The following is a 22,193-nucleotide window of genomic DNA, read 5'->3' as shown; positions in this document are numbered from 1 at the left end:
GTCCACTCTGACCCGGGACATGCGTGAAATGTAAAAACTTAAAGTTCTCCTAGGGTCCAGCCTATGGAGCCTTTCCTCTTCCTTACCAGGATGTGGAGGAGGATCAAATGCCGGAAGAATAACCTTCTGGCTTAAATGAAATTCCGACACCATCTTCGGAAGAAAGGAAGGACGAACTCGAAGGACAACCCTGTCCTTATGAAACACAGTGAAGGGTGGCTTAACTGAAAGTGCCTGTAACTCACTCACTCTGCGAGCAGAAGTGTCCGCAACTAAAAATACAGTTTTAAGGGTTAACAGTCTCAAAGGACAAGAATGTAAAGGCTCAAATAGAGCACCCATTAGAAACTTGAGAACACGGTTCAAATACCAACTGGGCACCTGGAAAGGTGACGAAGGGAACACATTAGTGAGCCCTTTCAGAAACTGAGAAATTAAAGGAATTTTAAAATAAGAACACTCCTCAGACGAGTGCTTAAATATGGACAGCGCTGCCAGGTAACCTTTAAAAATACCCACTTGCAAGCCCCTGTGGGCTAAAGAAAGCAAAAAAGACAGAACCACAGGAATGTCACATGAAAAAGTATCCACATTCTTAACCCTGCACCAGTCGCAGAACTTTCTCCAACGGCACCTGTACAGAGACTTTGTTGCCGGCCGCCTGGCCGAAAGCAACACCTCCAGCACGTCTTCAGGGAGGTCCCAATCCTTATACCTCAACCTTTCAGAAGCCAAGCGTGAAGGTTGAGGGATCTGACCTCTGGATGGAGAACCTGACCCCCCCCTCCCGTGAGAGCAGATCGTCTCTGTAGGGAAGACGACGTGGAGGGCAGATGGACAAATCAAGAAGGTCCGGGTACCACGTCCTCTGGGCCCATGCCGGAGCAATTGGGATCATCCGGGAACCGAACCTCTGTAACCTTCGCAACACTTGCAGGATGTCGGGGACTGGAGGAAACGCGTACAGCAGTGGGAAGGACCACTCCACTACGAACGCGCCTCCTAAGGCTCCTCTTGGAGGGAATTCCCACAAGCAGAACCTTTCGCACTTCGGGTTGACACTGGAGGCGAAGAGATCCACTTGAGGGGTCCCCCAAAGGGCGAAGATCTCCAGGAGAATCTCCTGAGCCAACTCCTACTCGTGAGAGATCGCGCTCTGCCTGCTCAGAGCATCCGCCGTCTCGTTTTCGTCTCCATCCTGATGAACTGCCGAGATCACAATTTCCTGCTGGATGGCCCATAACCAGAGCTGCATCGCCTCCCTGCACAGAGGAAGTGACCCTGCCCGCCCTTTTTGTTGAGGTAGTGCATGGCCACTGTGTTGTCCGTCAGAATCAGGACATTCTTTCCTCGCACAGTCGGCAGAAAAGCCTTCCGGGCAAGCCTGATGACCCTCAGCTCCAACAGATTGATATGGAGTCTGGACTCCGACAGAGATCAACGACCGTTGACTGTCAGCTCGTTGGCATGAGCTCCCCATCCCATGAGGGACGCGTCCGTCATGATCGTCACCTCCGGCCAGGGTAGCCAAAATAGAGGTCCCCTCATCAGATTGCCTTCGACGGCCCACCACAGAAGGTCTTGGGCGACCGAGGGCGACACCTGAACGGAGTCCGACATCCTGCCGGAGGACTGCGACCACTGGAGCTTGAGAGCCCATTGCAAAGATCTCATCCGCAACCTGGCCTCTGGCACCAGAAGAATGCAGGATGCCATGAGGCCGAGCAACTTCAAGAACTCGAACGCTGGGAAACTCTGGGCATGTTGAAACTTGTGCACCATCTGCTGAATGTGGTGAGCCCTCACCTGGGGAGGAAAACACTACCCCAGGGACGTGTCGAGCACTGCCCCGATGTACTGGAGCCGCTGAGTTGGCGTCAAGTGGGACTTCTTTAAGTTGAGGGAAAAGCCCAGCTTGTGAACAGAATGGCAGGTGACGGACAGATGATCCAGGACTTGCTCGGGAGAGCGCGCTCTGATCAATCGTCCAGGTAGGGGTAGACGTGAACCCCCCCCTTTCCTGATACACGCTGCCGCCACCACCATGAGCTTGGTGAAAACCCTCGGGGCGGAGGTCAATCCGAACGGCAGGACCCGAAACTGAAAGTGCGAGTCGCCAACCGCGAACCTCAGGAACTTCCATCCCAAGCACAAGATCGGCACATGAAAATAAGCGTCCTTGAGGTCGAGAAACACCAACCAGTCCTGAAGTTGAAGGGCCTGGAGGACTTGAGAAAGAGTAAGAGAAAGAATAACCATCTTGAACTTGTCCTTCCTGAGGAGCTTGTTCAAACTGCGCAAGTCCATGATGGGTCTCAATCCCCCATCTTTCTTAGAAATCAAAAAATAAAGGGAATACCATCCCTTGTTCCGCTCCGCTACAGGCACCAGTTCTATGGCGCCTTTCTCCAGCAGGGATTGAATTTCCTGCGCAAGGAGCGGATCCGTACTGTTCAGATTCCCTGGTGGATTGTCGTGAGGCCTCTTCCGGAAAGGAAGACAGTAGCCGTGGGCTATGATCTCCAGAACCCACACATCTGAAGTAATGGCACGCCATTCTAGAAGATGCTGCGCCAGCCTTCCCCCAACCGGAGAAGCATGGGCCTCATGACTGAGCTGAAGCGGCTGCCTCGACACAGGCCTCGAGGGCGGAACCCCAAGTGAGTCTCTCCACAGCCTAGGCACCGATGGTGTCGACGACTTCCTCAGAGGCGGGGCCTCGAGAGAGTCCGTCAATGACCTTGGCACCGCCGGTGTCGATGTCTTCCTCGAAGACTTCACAGATTCTCACTGTCTAGAGGGAGTCGAGGACTGGGACCTGGAACGGGCATGTCTAGAGCGACCATCCTGGTCCGACCGGGACCTCGAATGTGATCGATGGTTGCGACGACTGCTCGAGCCCAAAGGCGGAAGAGCGGTGTCTCTAACACGGCCACAACTGGCGTCCTCAGATGGCGCGGACGGACCAGAGCCCTGCGATTGAAAAATCGCCAACATCTCCTTTCGGAAGGAATCCCATTCCTCAGGAGTGTAATGCTTGTTGGGACAAGCAACCCGCCGATGGGCGGAGTCCTCGGAAGAGGACGCGGAAGGCGACCTGTGACGGCGCTTCCTGGAGTGCCTCGAAGAGGCAGAGGAATGGTGGGACCGACTCCCAGACCGAGAACTCCCGACTCACGACGATGATGCAGAGAGTCGCCCCTCGAATCGTCCATTGAAAGACCAGTGGAACGCGACTTCCGGGGCTTGGCCACCTTACCGACCGACAGCTGCTTCTTACGCTCCTGCAAGGCCTTCGATGTGAGCGATTGGCAGTCGACAGTCGTTCGTATCATGGTCCTCCCCGAGGGGTGGAAGAAGCCGAAGACGACATACGATAGTAATGAAGAAACAGGTTTGAAGAACCGAAAGAACAGGATTCAGTATAATCGAGGCGCGCCGAGATCTCCAAAGCGAACACGTTCGCGGAAAAAACAGAACTGAGGCTACGGGCGTCGTGCGTCCTACTTATAACATCCGGTGACGTCGGCTCGATGGAGGCCCTCGAGGACGGCGTATCGACGTCATCGACTCGGGCACCGAAAGGTTTCCGAAGCAGCACAGCTGTGGTGATTACTGTCAGAGATATGGAATACATCGGAGGACCCAATCCCCTCGAAATTAATATTGTTCCCTTTCAACGAGGACACGGAGGGACTTAGACACTCTTCAGCACTTGGCATTGGCGATTCACCTGGATAGCATTAGGTATCTCGGGGTAATAATTTCTAGAACCTTGGGGTGGGGGGGTCTGTGCAGTGTCAATTCTCCACCACTGTTTGCAATACTTTATTGGTAAATGGCCTCTTGGAATAAGTGCACCATCTCATGGATAGGTCGCCTCAATGTGCTGAAAATGAACTTCTTGCCCAGGGTCTTTGATCTCTCTTCCATGTTGCCAGTTAGAGGGCCGGAGACTTTATTGAAGGAAGCAAAAGAGCGCATGAAACAGAGTTGGTGCTCCCTTAGGATTAGGGAGGGGCAGGGCTACCAGATCTGAACCTATATTAGGTGGGGGGTGGGTGAGACGCATGGTATAGCCAAATGGTATAGTCATCTGGGTTGGGAAGTGGAAGTCTCTCTATGGCGGAAGATGTGCATAGGGGCTTATAAGACTTCAATTGCCTGCCAATTCAAACTACATAGTATACAACTGTTGCACAGGTTACAATATGACCTAGTGTGGTTATCTAAATTGTTCCAATCAGTGAGCCTGAATTGCTGGCACAACTGTGGCGAAAGGGCAAAATACTGGCACATCTAGAGGTCCTGTGACAAGATAAGGGTGCATTGGACAGCGGTCCTGGGTTGATGAAGGGACTAGAAAGTATAGACAGACCGGTTGGAACCCATTTTGGTTCTCTTTGGTTTGGAGGCTGGGGAAGGGAGCTGAAGACCCATTCCTCAAATGCACTCCAAATAGTTGTGGGATTGCTCTAGACTGCGTGCGCTATTCACCACTCTTAAATCCTTAAAGAAAAAAGTCAGCAGTGAGTGATACCAATCCCTCAAACCTCCCACAAAGTTTGTAATAAATAAACAGAAAAATCGTAGTTCGGGAAGATATCTCGCGCTCACACCATACAATGAATCTATAGTTTGGCTGGTACAAGTCCAATATCACTATATTTCCATTCCGCAAATGGTCCATTTTATGTTGCTAGCAGCCACGGCTTGTTTGGCAATGTATTGGAAGAGGGGGAATTTACCATAGGCAAGGGAGTGGTCCCTTAAGGTGAAGGAGATATGAAAACAGATATATATATATATCAAAACCGCATAATAGGCCAATGCATTTCAGACCAAGTCCATCAGGACCGAATCTGAAAATAGATCATTTGATAATGTTCCCTTGGTTTATCTAGTGCAGCAACTGCTGCTAGACATTTAGTAAAACTGCTTGGTGCAGATTTGATCCAAAATGGCAGTACCTTGAATTCGAGAATGGCTTGCATCCACCACATAGTATATCCATCTCAATCTTGTGGTTTTTGGGTGCAAATATGCATCTTTCAGCTAGATGTTTGTCATGTAATCTGCCTGTTGCATTAATGGAATGACAACATAAAGAGTGGCCATTTTGAATTGTTGACTCTTTACTCATCTGTACAGTGTTTGGTGATCCAGAAGGGGATGCAGTGAATCATACTTTAAGGCAATATACTCTGCCCATCATGATGAGGGCGTATTTACTCTACTGCCCAGGTTTCAACATTAACAGCACACCTTTTTCAAGTATATTTTGGTAGCATTTCCAAACAAGTCAACACAACCCATAGCAGCACAGTACTGATTTTTTTCTTTGCATTGTAGAACTTTTAAGTCCACATTTATAATGGGGATAAACTGCACTACAAGTACCAGAATACAATAAAGCCATGAGAGGACTACGAGATCACAAAGGGAATGGAGCATTTTGGTACAAATGTATTTTGTGTGGACATGTTTACAAATTCCACCCATTATTAGTATGACAGTCTTCTAAGTGGAAGAATTCTAGTCTTCCTCCTATTATCATGTGAAGATTGGTGGACATTTTTAAAGAATCATTACTTAGCAAGAGTTGCTCCACTTCGTGAGGTACCACTGCCTATTGCTCTCTGCATACAGCATGCCCTGTCAGAGGTTATAAGCCGTACCCTTGGGCGGGTGGAGAGTCTTTGACCCCTTCAGTGATGGACCTTATGATCAGTTTCCTTTTAGACTGTCAAGTTTGACTTCAACTGTATTTCTAAATCAAGCTTGGCCTTTAAATGGTGTATCAATTTGTGCAGACCTCCGTGGTCTTAACCAAGAAATGCATCACCATAACTGTCATTATGGCTAATCCGGTTGATGTCTGCCTGCTGTGTCAGAAGCATCTAGCCTCATTTTCGTCATGGTGTTGGATGCATTCTGGCTCTCTTGCACAATAGTTTGAGATGGACTTTCCCATACCAGTAGATATTTGATAATGTCCAGATTCACTTCACACGTGCATTGAACATAACTAGCCAATAAAACAGTAGAAATTATAAGTTACTCTTAGTCCCCTTTCCGCCATACTGCAAGGGATGGTAGACTGAACTGTTTTCACCAGAAAAAACCTTCCCCTTTAAATTTACAGGCACGTAGGGGCGCGGCCCTGGGAGCATGCGCTGACCTGACTCCGCCATGCGGCATCACACTTCAGTCCCCATAGACGCATTGACAATAGAATAACATTGCCTAATGACACCAGTTTGTTTAGGTGGGAGGATGGTGGGACGTATCGAGGAAAGGGGACTAAGGACTAAGAGTATGTTGGTCACTACGGTGAGTAACTTATAATTACTCTTACGTCCCATCCCCTTTCCTCCATACTGCATGGGCGAATAAAACCAAATGTAGCCACAGGGTGGAGAGGAGACCCTCCTTAAGTAAACGGGTTCCTGAGAACGCCTGTCCGAAAGCCGTGTCTGATCTTGAGCGGGCATCCAAACAGTAGTGCTTTCAGAAAGCCGAAGGTGAGCCCAGGTGGCCGTCCTGCTTATGATTTGCCAAGGGACGCGCCGCTGGAATGTGATGGCCGTTGCCTTGGCCCCGACTGCGTGGGCATGCATGTTGGCCGGGAGTGGCTTATGCTGACCCTCATATGCTTCTTTGATGGCCGAGACGATGCACCGGGCTATCGAGGCCTTGGAGGCCTGATAACCTGGTCTTCAACCTCCGAAAGTGACAAATGGGGCGTCCGACTTGCGGAATCCCTTGGTCCTGTCCAAGTAGAATTTCAGGGCACGCCTGACATCAAGGCAGTACAGAACACTGTACCTAGTCATTCGGTTCAGCAAAAGGTTCACTTAGGCAGCACTATTTTCGTGTTCAGATGGAAAGCAGACGGCACCTTCGGCAGGAATGCCGGGTGTGTCCGCAGGACTACTTTATCCTTGTGAAAGGTTGTATAAGACTCTGAGGCGACCAGCGCCTGGATTTCACCGACTCTGCGAGGCGAGGCCGACTAGTAAGGCTGTCTTAATGCTGACCAGCCTGATGTTCGCCGACGACATTGGCTCGAATGATGTGTGCGAGGACACCCAAGACTATGTTCAGGTCCCATACAGGGTGTGGCCTCTTGATGGGCAGGTAGAGTCTTGCAAGTCCTGTCAAATGCTTCTTGACAATCAGATTGGAGGAGGAGACCTCTTCATCCGAGTTCCTGTAAGCCCCAATGGGTGCAAGGTAAGTGCAGCAAGTGTCCACATGCATGCCAGAGTGGGCGAGGTGCACCGAGCACGTCGTCCAACGTACATCCAAGGGGGTCGATATTTTTACAGTCTGCCCAATGGCAGAACCTGGTCCACTTGCTCTTATACTGGGCCCTGGTAGCCTTGCTCCTTGCAAACTGTATGATCTCTAGATTAGCCTGGGAGAGTCCGAGGTGCCTTAACGTCACCTGCTCAGGAACCATGCTGTGAAGGCTAGTTTCTGTAGCGCGGGGTGGATGACCCTGCCCCCCCTGCTGCACCAGATGATGTGCTGGGCCCGTCGGAAGATGAATTGGTGGCATCTCCGAGAGGCTGAGCAGCTCCGAGAACCATGGCTTGGCTGGCCACAATGGAGCTATTAGAATGATGTTGAGCTGGCGAGACTCCTTGATCTTGCATACCACTCTGTGCATCAGCGGTGTGGGTTGGAAGGCGCATGCTGTCATGCCGTTACACTGAATCTGAAATGCATCGCCCAGGGAGCCGAGGCCCTGTCCCTGCCAGGAAGCGAACTGTTGGCACTTCTTGTTGTGCCAGGTGGAAAAGAGGTCCACCTCGGGGTGTCCCCATCTGCTGAAGATCTCCTGCAGCGCAAGCTCGTTTAGCTGCCACTCGTAATTGTCCGCTCCCAACCTGCTAACCCTGTCCGTCTCCAGGTTGGAAGGTGGACTGCCGTTAGGTAGATGTTGTCTAGGGCCCACTCCCATCTGCTGACTGCCAGACGGCACAGTGGAGGGGATCTGGTGCCTCCCTGCTTGTTGACATAGTACATGCTGGTCGAGTTGTCCGTCTGGATGAGGATAACCTTGCTCCTGATAAGTGGTAGGAATGCTCTGAGCGCTAGCCAGATGACGTTCAGCTCCAACCAATTGATGTGATACTCCTGCATATCTCAGCTTGAGAGCTCTGCTCCTGGTTCCACGATGCTGCGAAGTGCAGCTGTATCCTCCTCATCCGGAGTCTCGTGTGGGGACGGCTAATGGGACCGCTGCAAAAAGACACAGGAGGTGCTGGTACCACCGGGCCGATGTCATTTCTCTGCTGAGAAAGTGAGTGGTGGCCCTCTTGATGGCTGTGATCTTGTCCTCCGACGGAAAATCTTTCTCGGAGCATGTGTCCCATTCGAGTCCCAAGAAGGTCAGTGTCTGCGTAGGCTGCAGCTGCGACTTCTTGAGATTAAAAGCCCAGATCATGCAGTGTGTTCATAAGAGCATGGGAAGGGTATCTTGTCATTGCATCTAATGCATTACCAGCGAATGCATGCCAAGGGTTTAGTTTAATTTTAACCCGATTTAAAGGGTAAAAAACGGGGGTTTGGGGAGAGGGACCCCCCCCAATACATTCTTTTTAAAAAAGATAGCATTTGATGCCATTTTGTTCGATGGAATGGTCCATCGATGGTAAAAATTCAATGCAATTACCATAAACCCATGGGGCGTGTGGTGCACCGCTTCTGGAGATGTAGCCCTGACGAGCCAGTCGTCTAGGTACGGGTAGATGTGGAGGGCCACCACCATATTCACCAGCCTGGTAAAGCCCCTGGATGCCGAGTTGAGGCCAAAAGGAAGCACCTTTTATTGGAAATGGTAGCCCATGATCCTGAATTGTAAAAAAGAAGAACGCTGGGGCTGCCGAATCGGGACACGTACATACGCGTCCCTCAGATCCAGGGAGCACATCCAGTCTCCCTTGCACAATGTCTCCGCTATAAAAGCTGGCGTACCATCTTGAATTTTTGTAGAGGTAGGGAGGGAGAGGTTGAGGGTGGAAAGGTCCAGCACAACTCTTCGTCTGAATGGCGAAAATACTGGAGTAAAAGCCCAAGCTTTGCTTGGAGGCTGGGACTTCCTCCACTGCCTGGCTCTCGACGAGCGACCGATCTCCGCCAAAAGAGTTACTGACCCAACCTGTGGGAGTGGAGTAGAGGAGAGGGGGGAGGAGAGGCTGGGATGGGTAGGCAGTACCCCGTGGATAACATGGAAAGGGTCCAGGGGTCCGCGAAATTCTGGTGCCAGAAATGTGCATGGAGAGCAAGCCTACCCCCACTGGAGACACGTGGACCCGAAGGGGCGTGTCATGCCTCCTTTCCCTCTGAGGCTGTTGCAGAGGAGGGGGATTGGAAAAAGCCCTTACCCTCCTTTCTGTTGCTTGCGATGTTGAGTCGGCGAGTGGTCCAGCTGCTTGGACCTCCTCCTTGGAAGCCGCGGATCCCTCCGTATGTTCCCCCTTGTCAGAGCACTGCTGTGGCTGAGTGTACAATTTGGGTGTGGTCTTTGTCAGGATGGATAAAGACTTGGACGTTTGTGAGCCGTTTTTCGTTTTATCCAGCTCCTCGTCCGTGGTGGAGTGGAAGAGGTCACCCCCCTCGAATGGCAGGTCTAATATGCATTCCTGGACATCGAGGTTGAATTTAGTAGCACAGAGCGAGGCTGTTCTTCTCATGTCCGTGGCGATGCAGATGGCCCGGCCAGAGCTGTCAATGTGGGCCACGGTGGATTCCATGATGTCCCGCGCCACCATCTTGGCCTCAGCCAGTCCCGCCGTGAAACATGATTGGATCTGGGTGGAAAGCTGCATTTCCAGCAACACAGCCTCTGGTTAACGGCCGCCAGCATGGCATATGCGTTGGCCTGACGAAGATGTAAGGATGCGTTGGAATACAGCTTCTTCCCGTACGCCTGCACGATCATCTCCTCCTTGCCTAGAAGCGCTGCAGAGTAGGAAGCCGAGGACGACTGAGGCTTGCAGTATAGTGACGCAGCGGCAATCACCGAGGAGTGTGGCTGAGGATGGGCAGATAGCAAGAGTGTATCCCCCTCCAGCTGCCTGTACTTGGCTTCCAGGTGTCGATTGACCGGCTGGACCGAGTGGGGTTTGAACCAACCCTTCTTGGCCAACGCGACCACGTCTTTCTGCATCAGGATTCCTGTCCTAGCAGAGGAGTGTAGCATGAGGACTTCTGCGAGGACCCCCCTTTGCTGGTTGCTCGACCTTGGGTTGAGGCAGCATTCCCAGGTACTCTGCCAGCACTGCAAGACGTTCATGGAAGGCCTTGGCCGACGATGGTGTGTCGGGGTCCTCCTCCTCATCTGTGACCACCTGGGAGTCTGGAGGCTCGGGTACTCGTGAAGGTGTGTTAGGATACTGAGGCTGCGGTAGGGAGACCGGAGCCGGATGCTGCGACAGAGGCTGGTACGGAACCGCCTGCACAATCGGTTGGGGGGTCAGAGCAGGTGGCAAAGGCTAAATATTTTTGTGTCGCTTTTCACCACAGCAAAATAGGTTGTATATTGATCGTTATGGAAAGACACAGTGGCCCTCATTACAGGTCGGGCGGTCTGGAATTAACAGTGCCGGTAAACCCGCCGCCACTGTGACCTGGTCTGACCTGGTGGGTTGAACACCTCCCGCCTGCAGGCGGACGTGGAAACACCAGCACCATCACGAGATGGTGGCGGGGTTTCCACTTCCCCATTCCCATTGAGTCCTATGAGACTCCATGGGAATGGGGATTTACACCATTCCGCCTCCGGGATTCCCAGGACACCATTTCTGGGAGTCACGGAGGCAGACTCGTAATGAGGCCCAGTGTCTCTTTTCAGGCGAATACATTATATAATCCTCCAACACACTGGTCTTCAAACTGTGGGGCGGATGCTCAGAGGACCCTGGCGCAAGCCCCTTCAAAATGGTAGTATGGTGACTCCTTTTAATAGAAAATGTAAGCAAATATGGCATCTAGGGGGTCCCTGGTAACATTTTTACTTAAAGGGGAGCTCAGCATTAATATTGTTACTCAAGTGAGGCTCAGCATAAAAATGATTGAATACCACTGCTCCAACACATTGTTCCTCATAATGCAAGCACTTCACCAGAGAAATGTTCAAGTGTGTAGTGTGTCTAAGTCATGCACCTTAGGTTCTTGAAATAAGGAATTTTAAAGACCATTTCCCTAGGGGCTGTCAGACTTATTTAGCTTCTTTGCCTTTATACTGAAATCCCAGTCTTTGGTTATAAACAGAACCTTGAGATTCTAGTAAAACTTGAGCTGTTTTGGTCAAATGCCATGGTATGTAGAGCTCCTCCTCTTGCACACCGCAACTTCCAGTGCCTTATGTATTGAATGAGATGCTTTTGGAGCTTGAAACATTACCCCGATTTTGTTTCAAGCTGGTTTTTGAAGGTTACAATTTCGAAGATTGAGGCAGGCCCTGCCGGCATTGAAGGTTACGTGCTGGACTCTTTTGAAGTTGACTCGGTGTTTGTTCACTTGGTGCCAAGTCCCCCAAACTATGTTTTTCTGATCACTATGTTGGGAGTATACGGAGTCCTTTGAAGTCCCCAAGACATCAATGCAATACCTTTTATCAGTATCAAGGGATCAGAGAAGCCCTACAGCTAAACTGTGTAAAAGCCATTTTCCCCTCACTAAAATCGGGCAAATACCTCTAACCAAAAAAATAAAAAAATAAAAGGGAAATGCAAATACCATAAACTCAAATGTAGGAAACCAAGAAGCCAGCCCCCCCGCCTCCAAGTTAATATTGTTACTGCTGGATCTGAAGGTAAACCAAGGGAAAAATACATTCTTAATATGCATGAATTAAATGCAATCTAGTATCAATTACATCCACCTCTGTTTTGGAGTTACAATATGCATTTGTGTACCTAAAAAAATAACTTCATTGCGAGGTTATTACTTTTATGTTCATAAAAAATCATTTTACTTCCAACTTAATAGGGAAAACAATACCCCCCAATTCGAATTTGTAGTACTGGATCAGAGACACAACAATCACTCGTTATTACTGCAATGATGTGTGAAGAAGTTTGGTATATTTCCACTTTCTTGGACGTAGTTCCCACTCTTGCCAGAAGAAAATAACACACATGTGGGCATTGGACGCTGTGGTGGTTTCCTTCACCTTGTGGAGCCTGTGTGTGTCTTGGCATCATAGTCTATCATCTACTTAGGGCCAGGTTTATGTACTAAATGTCAGGCTCCATATGCCACTAAATCTGTTTCCGCTGAATCACCCACAAACACTGCCACAAAAATAGAACCCTTGGCAAATGCAGGCCACCACTTCCTTTAGGGTTTTGGATATGAATACCCAGCAAGCAAGGCAGTGTCATCTTGACACTTTGGTGGGCACAGGTTGCAAACATTGTGTATTAATCCCCTGGAACCAGTAGCAGAGCCATGGGAGGGGCAGCGGTGGCAGCCGCCTCCTGTCTCCCCCTGCTGACCTGTGCCCCTTCTGGCGACATATTGTCTGCCCCCCACCCCACAACACCAAAAGGTGCCTCTGCTACTGCCTGGCTCTTGTCTTTACACTCCTAAAGAATGTATGCGATGCCTCGTTCATGGGTCTGAACGCCTAAAATCAATTCAACTTTACAATTATCGCACCCATTCTTAAATACGATCTTGCCATTGTCGAAAATCTTCAGTATGGCAAGGAATTCCTGTGTGTGTGAGGTCCACTATGCATAAAATGTACAACACGGTCTCGTGTACCAAAATGCAATTTATGTTTGATGCGTTCGACAACTTTCGCTCCAAGTCGTCATTCTTCCTTGACCAAAGAGAGAGAAGAAAAAAAAATCTCGTATTGGGTCTACTTGTGGAAGGAGGGAGCATTGGCGTCATATTGGCATTAATCTGCCCATACGCCTATTTATACTCAACACCCATTTAAATATTCAGGCTAACAACTTGTAGTATTGCAGTCCACTCTAGATGGTTGCCTTTGGATCCAACAGACAATCCATTGAGAACACCAAATTGTACTGGTGACTGACAGGCCCATGAAATCTACAGAATTGACATACGCCAAGTTGACACTCATTTGACAGCCAAACCACGCTCATTGATAAATCACACCACTTTAGGAGTATGAAAATATCCATTAGCGCAGAAATGAGTAGATCCTCTAGAGGGTTTTCACAAGCTGTTACTATCTAAACCTATGGAGGGTTCCAGAAGAAGTAGTAGTGGTGGTGGTGACATGATGGTACACAGGAGCAGCATGCAAGGTGAAGATGTATTATCCATAAAAAAGTAACGGCAGACATGTTTAATCAGGATTTGGGAACTGTATATTTTACTTCACCAAAAGGATACAGAAGGTCATGCATTGACTTGATTGTAAAACAGATATTTGCCTGCAAAGTACATCGGGATAAATTAGCACAGGCTGTAAATAAACATTGAAAAAAAAACCAAGAAAATATATATTTTTTAAATTATGTTTTGAAAGCTAGTTGAACATACATATTTTATATTTATTAATATTTGTCAAATAATATAGAAACAACTCTGAAAACATTTTTACAAAATGGCAACACTATATTATAGGTTTGAACACCAGATGTACTGCAGTGTGACACAATACAACGCAGAGGTGCGTTTGAGGTTGTATTGTAGACACTGCCAGAAGTACGAACTTGCATATTATTTGATTCTAGGATTGGCTACGTTCTGCCTTCCTGAAAAGTTATTTTAAGTGTGGACACTTAAGACACTTCTGGATCTGATTGGCAGGTTGCAAGGAACAGTACATGCTACTGTTTAGGGAAGTGCTCATCAACAAGTCTGATGTTCCTTCTGTCCCACATGCGGGCAAAGTCTTGGAGAAAATCTTATTCAAACTCGACTACCCAACAGCATAAAGCACCATTCTCCATGACACCACGCCAAACCTCCCAATGCACAATAGCGGGCATTCACAGATCATGCATAGCATGGTGTTGGGAACTGGCCCTTTTTCAAAGTTACCACAGGTTATAAAGAACTGCACTTAAAAACTGTCAGATTTGAGTCTGAGCACTTAAGGCATTTGAAATCATCCACCAGATTTCATGAGCAAACGTAAACCAAATCGGATTAAACAAGTGGCTAAAGACCAATTAAAAAAAAAATAATACTTGCTGAAGGGGCTCCTCCAACCATTAAAGATCACAACTGCTTTTTACATATAAATATAAAGATACATAAAAACGGATTTTCTTCAGAGGAAAATCCAATTTTGTAAGGCACTGAAGTAATGGAAGACCGATCGATCAGGTATTGTATGCCATGATTGTTTGAACTGCATTAGGAAGTAGAAACAGTCACAACAGCAGCCGCTGCTAAGTAAGGCAACACAGAGGTCCTATCAAAAATTAGATTTGGGAAGTGAAAAGGTGTGAGGGCACCAATTGTTTGGTGGCTAATAGGAAACACCCAGTACAGATTCCGTTCAGTGGAAGTTATTGTCTTGCAATTTAGTGGTTTCCGTTAATTTTCTTTTCCATGATTAAGCAGTCATTTTGTCTCGTCCCCACGTAAGGCTAATGTAGTGCATAGGTGTGGCTTCTGTTGGTTCTCATTCTTCATGGCTGGTTCTGCAGACTCTTCTAAGCCAGAAGCCCGAGTCTGGTCACTTTGGCAGATAGGAATGAGTGGATGATGAAGACAATGGTTTTGGGGCAGGAATGGAGGTTGAGCTGCTGCAACAAGGAGAACATGATCATGATTACTCCACAGAAAGCATTTAGTCGCAATTTAGAATTGAACCAACACAAACTATCACCATGCATACAACACCCGTTTCAAATATTTAAGACCACCCGTGCAAAAGTACAAAAGTTATGAATTAGCTGACACAATGTGAACTACTATTGCGACTACCATTAAAACCCAACATCAAGAGAACTGTCCAAAGAGCACTAATGCAGTGCTGCAAAGCATTGAAATATATGCATGTGGGGCATAGAGAGACATTACAGAGAATAGTTGCACAAGTAGGGTGTATGGTCAGATAGGATAGTCATAGGTAAAATAAAACTTAAGTAAAACAAAGTCTGTAGTTTGAGAGGTGGGAAAAGTTGGAACAAAGTTCGAAAGAAATGAGAAAATAACAATTACCCTCCAGAAAGCATTTTGTCTCAATTTAGAGTTGAAGAAATACAAACTTTCACCATGCATACAACCCCAAAATTGAAATGAGAATATATCAAGTGCATTCATGGAAGTCTGAATGAGGATCCATGAAAGAATCTCCTCCAAAACAAGAAAAGGCAACGCCAATAGTTCTGGAGTTTTGATGGTGCCGGGGGCAATAGTTGAGTGGGTGAAAGGGGCAGAATAAATATAGTTCTGTAGGTGGATGAGTGAATGAATGGGTGGAAATTGCAAGATGAGTTGTTGAATATGGCTGTAAAGGCGGATGGATGAGTGACAATATGGCTGCATGAGTGGGTGAATATTGGTTGTATTTGTGGATGGGTGAGTTGGGGTAAGATAGGTCAATGGAAAATCTAATGTATAAAAAAAGACAACCACCTTGACAAATGCAAACCCATTTTTTCTACGTGTAATTAAAATACTTTCTTCAGTGAACTAGGACTTCCAGGCATGGAGGACAGTGACCACAATTCTATTGTTAGGCTCCATCTTACTCTCATTCCTCAAACCTTCGCACACCATCAGGACTGCATAAACCACGATTCAGAACGCAATTGTATACACGAGAGGTTGCCCGACTAATTGATATGTGACACCAGTTATCTCTAATGTATGCTGTATTGGCAAGTAGAGCGTGCCTGGGGTGTTCTTCACATGAACGTGGGGAGGCACTGTGTGTGCTTGCAAGCTTTTGAATACAGTGTGTCACAGGGCAATCATTTGGGGAAGAATTGCAAGTGCAGGGTTTCTGTAATGCTAACAAATTGATATAAACAAACCTTTGAAACCTTTGAATGTATTGCTGTGATGTGTACATGAGGTGTTTGTATGTTGTTTGATTTATAAAGCACTCGCCAAATCTCTGCACACAATATCAAAGCAGTGCAAAATTCATGAGAAAGTAAATGATCAGAATTAGGAAGAAAGATTCTGAGAGAGCAGAATTGATGACTAGAAGGGAAGGATCTAATCTCGTGAGGTAGTGAGCTCCAGGACTTTGGGACACAAAGTGAGAAAGGAAAGGGAGTACAGTGGAGCGAAGGAAACGAGATTTAGAACAAAGAAAAGAGGACGGACTTTGGCTTTTGTGTAGGCATGGAAAAGGCATTTTCCAGGCAGTGCCATTGTGGTATTAACTGGCCATCAATGGTAGCAGCAGCAAAAGAGTACCTGGGCATATAATGCCCGGGCCTGGAAAAAGGCCTAATATTTATACAGAAGACAACATTGATTTGTCTGCTGCCTCTGTTTGAGAAGGTAGAATTCCCATGCATTTCTCTGCACTTGGTAATGTGATTGGGTGTGGAAGGAAGGCATGGACTGTGCAGATGCCTACCTCTTCGTGGTGCCACGGAGATTAAAATATATACATGCTGTACCAAGATGCCTATTGTGCATTATTATAATATATATATATATATATATATATATATATATATACACACACACACACACACACTAGCAGAAGTACCCGGGTTCTGTAGACTGACATAACACTGATCAAGTAGGTCGCTGTTTCCATTCGCTTATCGCGTGATGTGCTTTGCACCCTGAAATAAACTGTACTGAGAATGGGCATGTATGTCTGGCTGACATACCCTGGAGCAGGCGTTTGGGGCAGGCGAGAGTTGTTGTGCTGCTACATACTGGGACCTTCTGTGCCCTCTCCTCGCCCTGGCGTGGTGCAGTGCATTGCACTGCAGATATTTTGGAAAACGTGCATCCTAGGGCTTGAACCTCTAGTTTTGTTCCTCATGTCGGGACCTGTCCTTCTACGACCACATTCATGTTTACGCCGATGTCCAAATGTCATGTAGCTAGTAATGTTCAGAGGGTCCAAACAGTTAACTAATTTGGTGCAGATTGGTGAAATGGTGTGGTATTGTATAAGGAACAATGCTTCGCCAAGCCTCAAATGCACACATTTTGTCTTGTGCTGAAATCCAGGGAACAAGGTTGGGTGTCCAAATGCCATGTAGTGTCAGATTCAAGAGGAGACTCACCTCAGGCTTCCTTTGTGAAGACTTGCTTGATGAGGATGATACTTGGCAGGATCTCTGTGTGGATCGTGGATCATGCAGGTAGGGGCGCACCCTCCGGATGCCACCCTGCCTGAAAGGTATCTACACAGGCTGGGTGCGCTCCGAAGCGGAAAAAGCCAATGTAACGGGGGAAAAAAACTCCTGCAAGGCGTTAAGATGGATTGCTAAACTCTGACCTGGTGGGCAGAAGTTTAGGAGGTCAACTTTGGTTTAGTAATTTAGTGAAAAAGAGTAACCTTCTGGACAAGTCAGACGCATCTAGGTAGCTTGGCAGGCGGTCAAGACTAATTCTCAGTAGGGGTGAGAGTGATCGGAAGCACACAATGAGCACACAGTAAGGAACCACAAATTACTCGTAGACAAGTGTATATGAAAAACATCTATACATTTATTGGTCGGCCAGACCAATAGACACAAGTACACTTTAGTTATCAAACAGTTACCACACAAAATCCTTATACTAAATAACATATATACAGCACATTTCCAAATGTGAAACAGTAGTAAAACACAGCCACAACCTGGGAAGAAAAAAGTTTCTTGAAACGTGCTTTAATACGAGTTGGTGGTAGAACGTCTATTTTGAGGAATATGGATCTGGCATATGGTTTTTGAATCAATAATAAATATTCCTCAATGCCAAATTCTTACTTAAGATCCAGGTAAGATATCAGTTAATAACTTTGGACAACTATCAATCTTATTTAAAACCCGCTCTTGATGTGCTTGAATCATGCACCTTTTCGTTTCAACTGTAATATCAGGAGGCTTTAGCCACAGATCTGCCAAGGTTAACACCTTCAGACATTCCCAAATATGACGGACATCCTGGAAGATTAGTCCCTCCATGACAACCCAGTACATCCATTATGGAATCTCTATATTTGGATATGCTGCTATTTGACGAGAGATGCATTCAATACACCAGAGGTTTGAGAGCAAAACTATTTCCAATTGAAGCGAGACAAAACTCCAGATGTAATGGGGCCTTGGGAGCACTAAACGGAAGTGCTGTAAGTCTCATCAAGGTTCTATTTTGAGTGAATGCTAATTTGTTAATCTTATAGTAACTCCAAATGTCTGCCTCATATAAAGGGCTTGTCATGGCCCAAGTCCTACAAATCTCAAGGGTAGGAGCTTCTATTTTGTTCTCAATAGTATTGGAAAAACATTTTTACCCTGAGCCCAACATGGCTGTTATAGTCCCCAATGGCAACAAAAGCCTTAAAGCTGGTATGTTGCCCGGCCCTGGTCTGTTTCTGGACAGGCATGATCTTCAGTACCTCATCCTTTAGAGAGGAGGCCAGGAAGAAATCAATGATCTCCTACTCCTTGATTGGGAGGGAAATAAGATAGATCTCAGAGAGACTTTATCTTCATGTCCTTGACAAGTCCAACAAGCTTCGTTACAGAAATCCACTCCTTCTCATCCGCCTTCCCGTGGGCCCCACAGCCTCTTCCGTAGCTCCGTCCTCTCCCACGGCGGCCACAGCCCCTGCCAACAAAGCCACCTCGGAAGCCTCCCCTGTTTTCACTGGCGTTGTCCGCCATTTGGTGAACTTAATAATAAGAAGTGGCACGATCATTCTGGCGAAGTTGTCCATTGTGCCAGTAAGGCGAGGTTACTGGGGTAACAAAATTGGCAAGCCCCACACTGTGCCTTGCAAGGTGACTGGTCGCTGTGGTTCAGTTCTTGTGCGTCTGATTCCTGCACCCCGTGGTACTGGCATTGATGATGGCTGGTATTGACGACTGTTACACTTCAGCAAAGGGCTGCACGGCCACACTGGGCAATTTTTCAAAGGCCACTTTTGATGCCATCTCAAAGATTTACAGCTACCTGACCCCAGATCTTTGGAAGGAGACAGTTTTCACCAAGTCTCCATACCAGGAGTACACTGACCACTTGGCTAAGACCCACACCAGAGTGTCTGTGCAGAACACCCAGGCAGCATCTGTTCCTGGTGCTACCCCAACATAACCTGTTTATGCCAGAAAATAAAAATGGTTAAACATTTTTAAAAAAAAAAATAAAAAAAAAATAAAAAATAAAAAAAGAGTACAGGAAAAACTAAGGATCATTGAACTAGTTTTCTCAAATATCAAATTTGCTTCATCAATCAGTCTCGAGCTGCCATTGCAAATAAGTCTTACGCCTAGATAATGAAAACCTCCTATGTCTTCAATCAAGAAGTCTACAATCTTTACTTGTAAACGCAGCCGTGAACTGATCCTTTTTCCAGAGCGCATAACCTTAGCTTTCTGACAGTTAATCACCAAACCACTTTTAATACAAAAGGGGAGAAAATGTTGCTTGAGCTTCATTAACCCTATTGGGGTATGTGAGATGAAGACCACGTCATCTGAAAACATCAATATCCCTCTATTGTCCATTAACCCCCCCCCCCGCCCTCTTCCACCAGGCCAGGGACATCAGCAGCTTGAAATGGCAATTCATTAACCCATCAAAGAAAAGCCAAAAAAAGGTTTGGAGCCAAGAAACACCCAGGTCTAGCTCCCTTTTCTACTGGGAAGGGTTTAGTGTGTGCACCCTCAGGCCCACAACGTACTGAGGCAGAACATTAGAATAAACATTGATAATAGCCTTCAGAAGTGCAAGGGGGAATCCTTCTGTTCTGCAAGGTTCACATGAACAGCATGCGTAAACAGAAAATACTCTTAAAAAAGATGTATTTGTTCACAATTATGTCAGTCTAAAAACTTGATCCACTGTTGAGACGCCTTTACTAAAACCTGCTTGTTGATGGATGAGGCAGTTACTTTGTATTAGCCAGTCTGTGAGTCTAGTTAAAAGGACTTTATTATACATTTTCCCCCCAAAAAATCTAATAGTGAAACGGGGGGATCATTTTCAGATGCATCGCAACCTGCTTTTTTTATATAGACTGGTAGCAATACAGCTATTTTCCAAGAGTCTGGGATTTTACCCTACTCGACTATTGCATTAAACAGTAGCAGACGATATAGTGCCAAGACAGTAGGTTCAGACTTTAATAAATCTACAGGGATTTTGTCAGGGCCTGGAGCTTTTACCCATATAGTGCTGTACAAATTTCTTTAAGCGTGAATAGCAGATGTCTCAATCCACACCTGATTTAACATGGGGTGCACAAGTTGTTCTTTGTTGTCAAGAAATGTTGGTATATCCTCTTTGTACAGGCTTGAGAAGTGGTTACAGAATGCATCTTCCAGCATGGGCAATTCAAATGGAGATACCTCTAGTGAATCTCCTTACTATTTACCAGTAGGACCTCTTATTTGACAAAGATGGCCCAATCAGTGCTTCACATTTCTCTAACTTTAGCCTTTTTTTCCTTCTTGATCAACTTCTTGTAATCTTGCCTTACATGCACAATCTCCCTACTATCAGATTGCTCTTTGGTTTAAGGATTTCACCAATTCTCCCTCCCCTACCCCCCCTTAAAATATCAAACCAGCCGGGTTTCTTACGTTGTAGTTTTGAAACTAAGCCGACAGGTTTGGCCAAAAATGGTTCTAGCACTGTGAAAATGTCTATACATGACTCTGATTGTACTAGCCATGTTGCATGCCACTAGTACTCGCTCGGGAGTCAGTAATAGGCCACCATATATTCTAGTGGCCAGAGTATGAAGTCAAGATTTCCCACCTTCATCTTTCTCTATTATTTGTACTACAAATCACCAGACCTCCTTCTTCACCTTTGTCTACTGTTTCACACAATTCCTCCTAGAAAAGTAGACAATGCTACAGCAGCTATTGTCACTTTCAGACCTATGGACTACTTCAATTTTTCCAGTTAATTAAATTGATCAGAATATAGTCAATAAAACTCTTCCTAAAATCTCAATGGAAAGAGGGAAGGATGTTACCACAAAATCTAACATTATATGGACATAATCCCAACTTGAACATGATTTGGTCCGTTTGTAATGCATACGTATATTGACTTTTCGCTCTAGTGATATGTAAAGGTAGAGTATCCCATATTTCCTCCTCAATAGGTTTCCCTCGGGAGCTCAAATTGTAAATTAGAATCTCCCGTCAAAATGAGTGCTGGTCTCCTTCTCAAAGTTTAAGAACTTTCCGATTAATGAATCAAGTTTGCACATTATATTCATCCCTTTAGAGCCATATGGATGACTAACAATAAAATTTGCAAACCATTCGATAATTCAAGGAATCAAGTTTGGAGATCTAGAGAAGGAGTCATGGTCATCCACATTTTTAGATAACCCAGCGATGTTCCGTGTTACCAACAAGATATTATCAAAAGAATTTGTATCAAATGTATAGTATGTCATTGTTAACTGACTGTTGGTTGAGTGGGGTGAAAGGCGTCTGTTCACTATGACTGGTGTTGTAACTGTACGCTTGGTAGCAGTATGGTATGGTAATGTTTATTTGTTAAGCACCTACACAAAAGGCAAGTGTTACAAGGCGTTCAAAGAGGGAGGGAACATGGGAGAAAAATAACAGTCGTTCAGAGCCTGCGAGTTTCTGAACGATAACCAGCCTTCCCAGGCAGTTTAAGCGCATTTAATAGAATTAACAGTGTAGATAACAAATAGGTGTGAGGACGATTCGGCAATTTTTCCAAGTGCGTAGAGGCAACACCATGCAGGAGGGGAGACAGGAAGCAAAAGATAGACAAGCTTCAGGCACGGTATGTTCAGATCGTGCGAGTGCACAGACGGTACAGGAGAGGGGAGGGGGAGGAGGACAAGTGCAGGTGGCCGGGGGATGGTTCTAGTCCAGATGCCCAAGTTGGTCAGAAACTGGGTAAGTGCTGAGAGATGCCATTCTCAATGTGTAACTGACCGAGTGCAGTAGCAATGATGCAAGTGCAGGCCCTGAGGCAAGTGCTGGAGGACTGGCAAGGGTGTCAGGGACCTGTGAGACTCTGAGGTACTCCCAGCGGCCAGTCAGCATGCTGTG

At 46.6% G+C, this 22,193-nt stretch overlaps 1 protein-coding gene across 3 annotated transcripts in view; it reads right to left on the bottom strand.

Moving 5' to 3' along the window:
• Positions 1-13,341: 13,341 nt before the first annotated feature.
• The window catches only part of SNTA1 (syntrophin alpha 1), a 385,016-nt gene continuing 376,164 nt past the window's right edge, over positions 13,342-22,193 (bottom strand). The window contains exon 8 of one of the 3 annotated variants that reach the window (XM_069652132.1): positions 13,342-14,756. In XM_069652132.1, coding sequence (XP_069508233.1) covers positions 14,664-14,756 — 93 coding nt within the window. In that variant the 3' untranslated portion in view covers positions 13,342-14,663. The remainder of the gene's footprint in view (positions 14,757-22,193) is intronic. The other 2 variants (XM_069652134.1, XM_069652133.1) reach the window with 2 other exon arrangements.

Source organism: Ambystoma mexicanum, chromosome 3p (genome assembly GCF_040938575.1).
Source record: "Ambystoma mexicanum isolate Mex_15411 chromosome 3p, UKY_AmexF1_1, whole genome shotgun sequence".
NCBI classification, from domain to species: domain Eukaryota; kingdom Metazoa; phylum Chordata; class Amphibia; order Caudata; family Ambystomatidae; genus Ambystoma; species Ambystoma mexicanum.
Note: the sequence above shows the minus strand (reverse complement) of the source record. Positions and strands in the feature narration are given on the sequence as shown.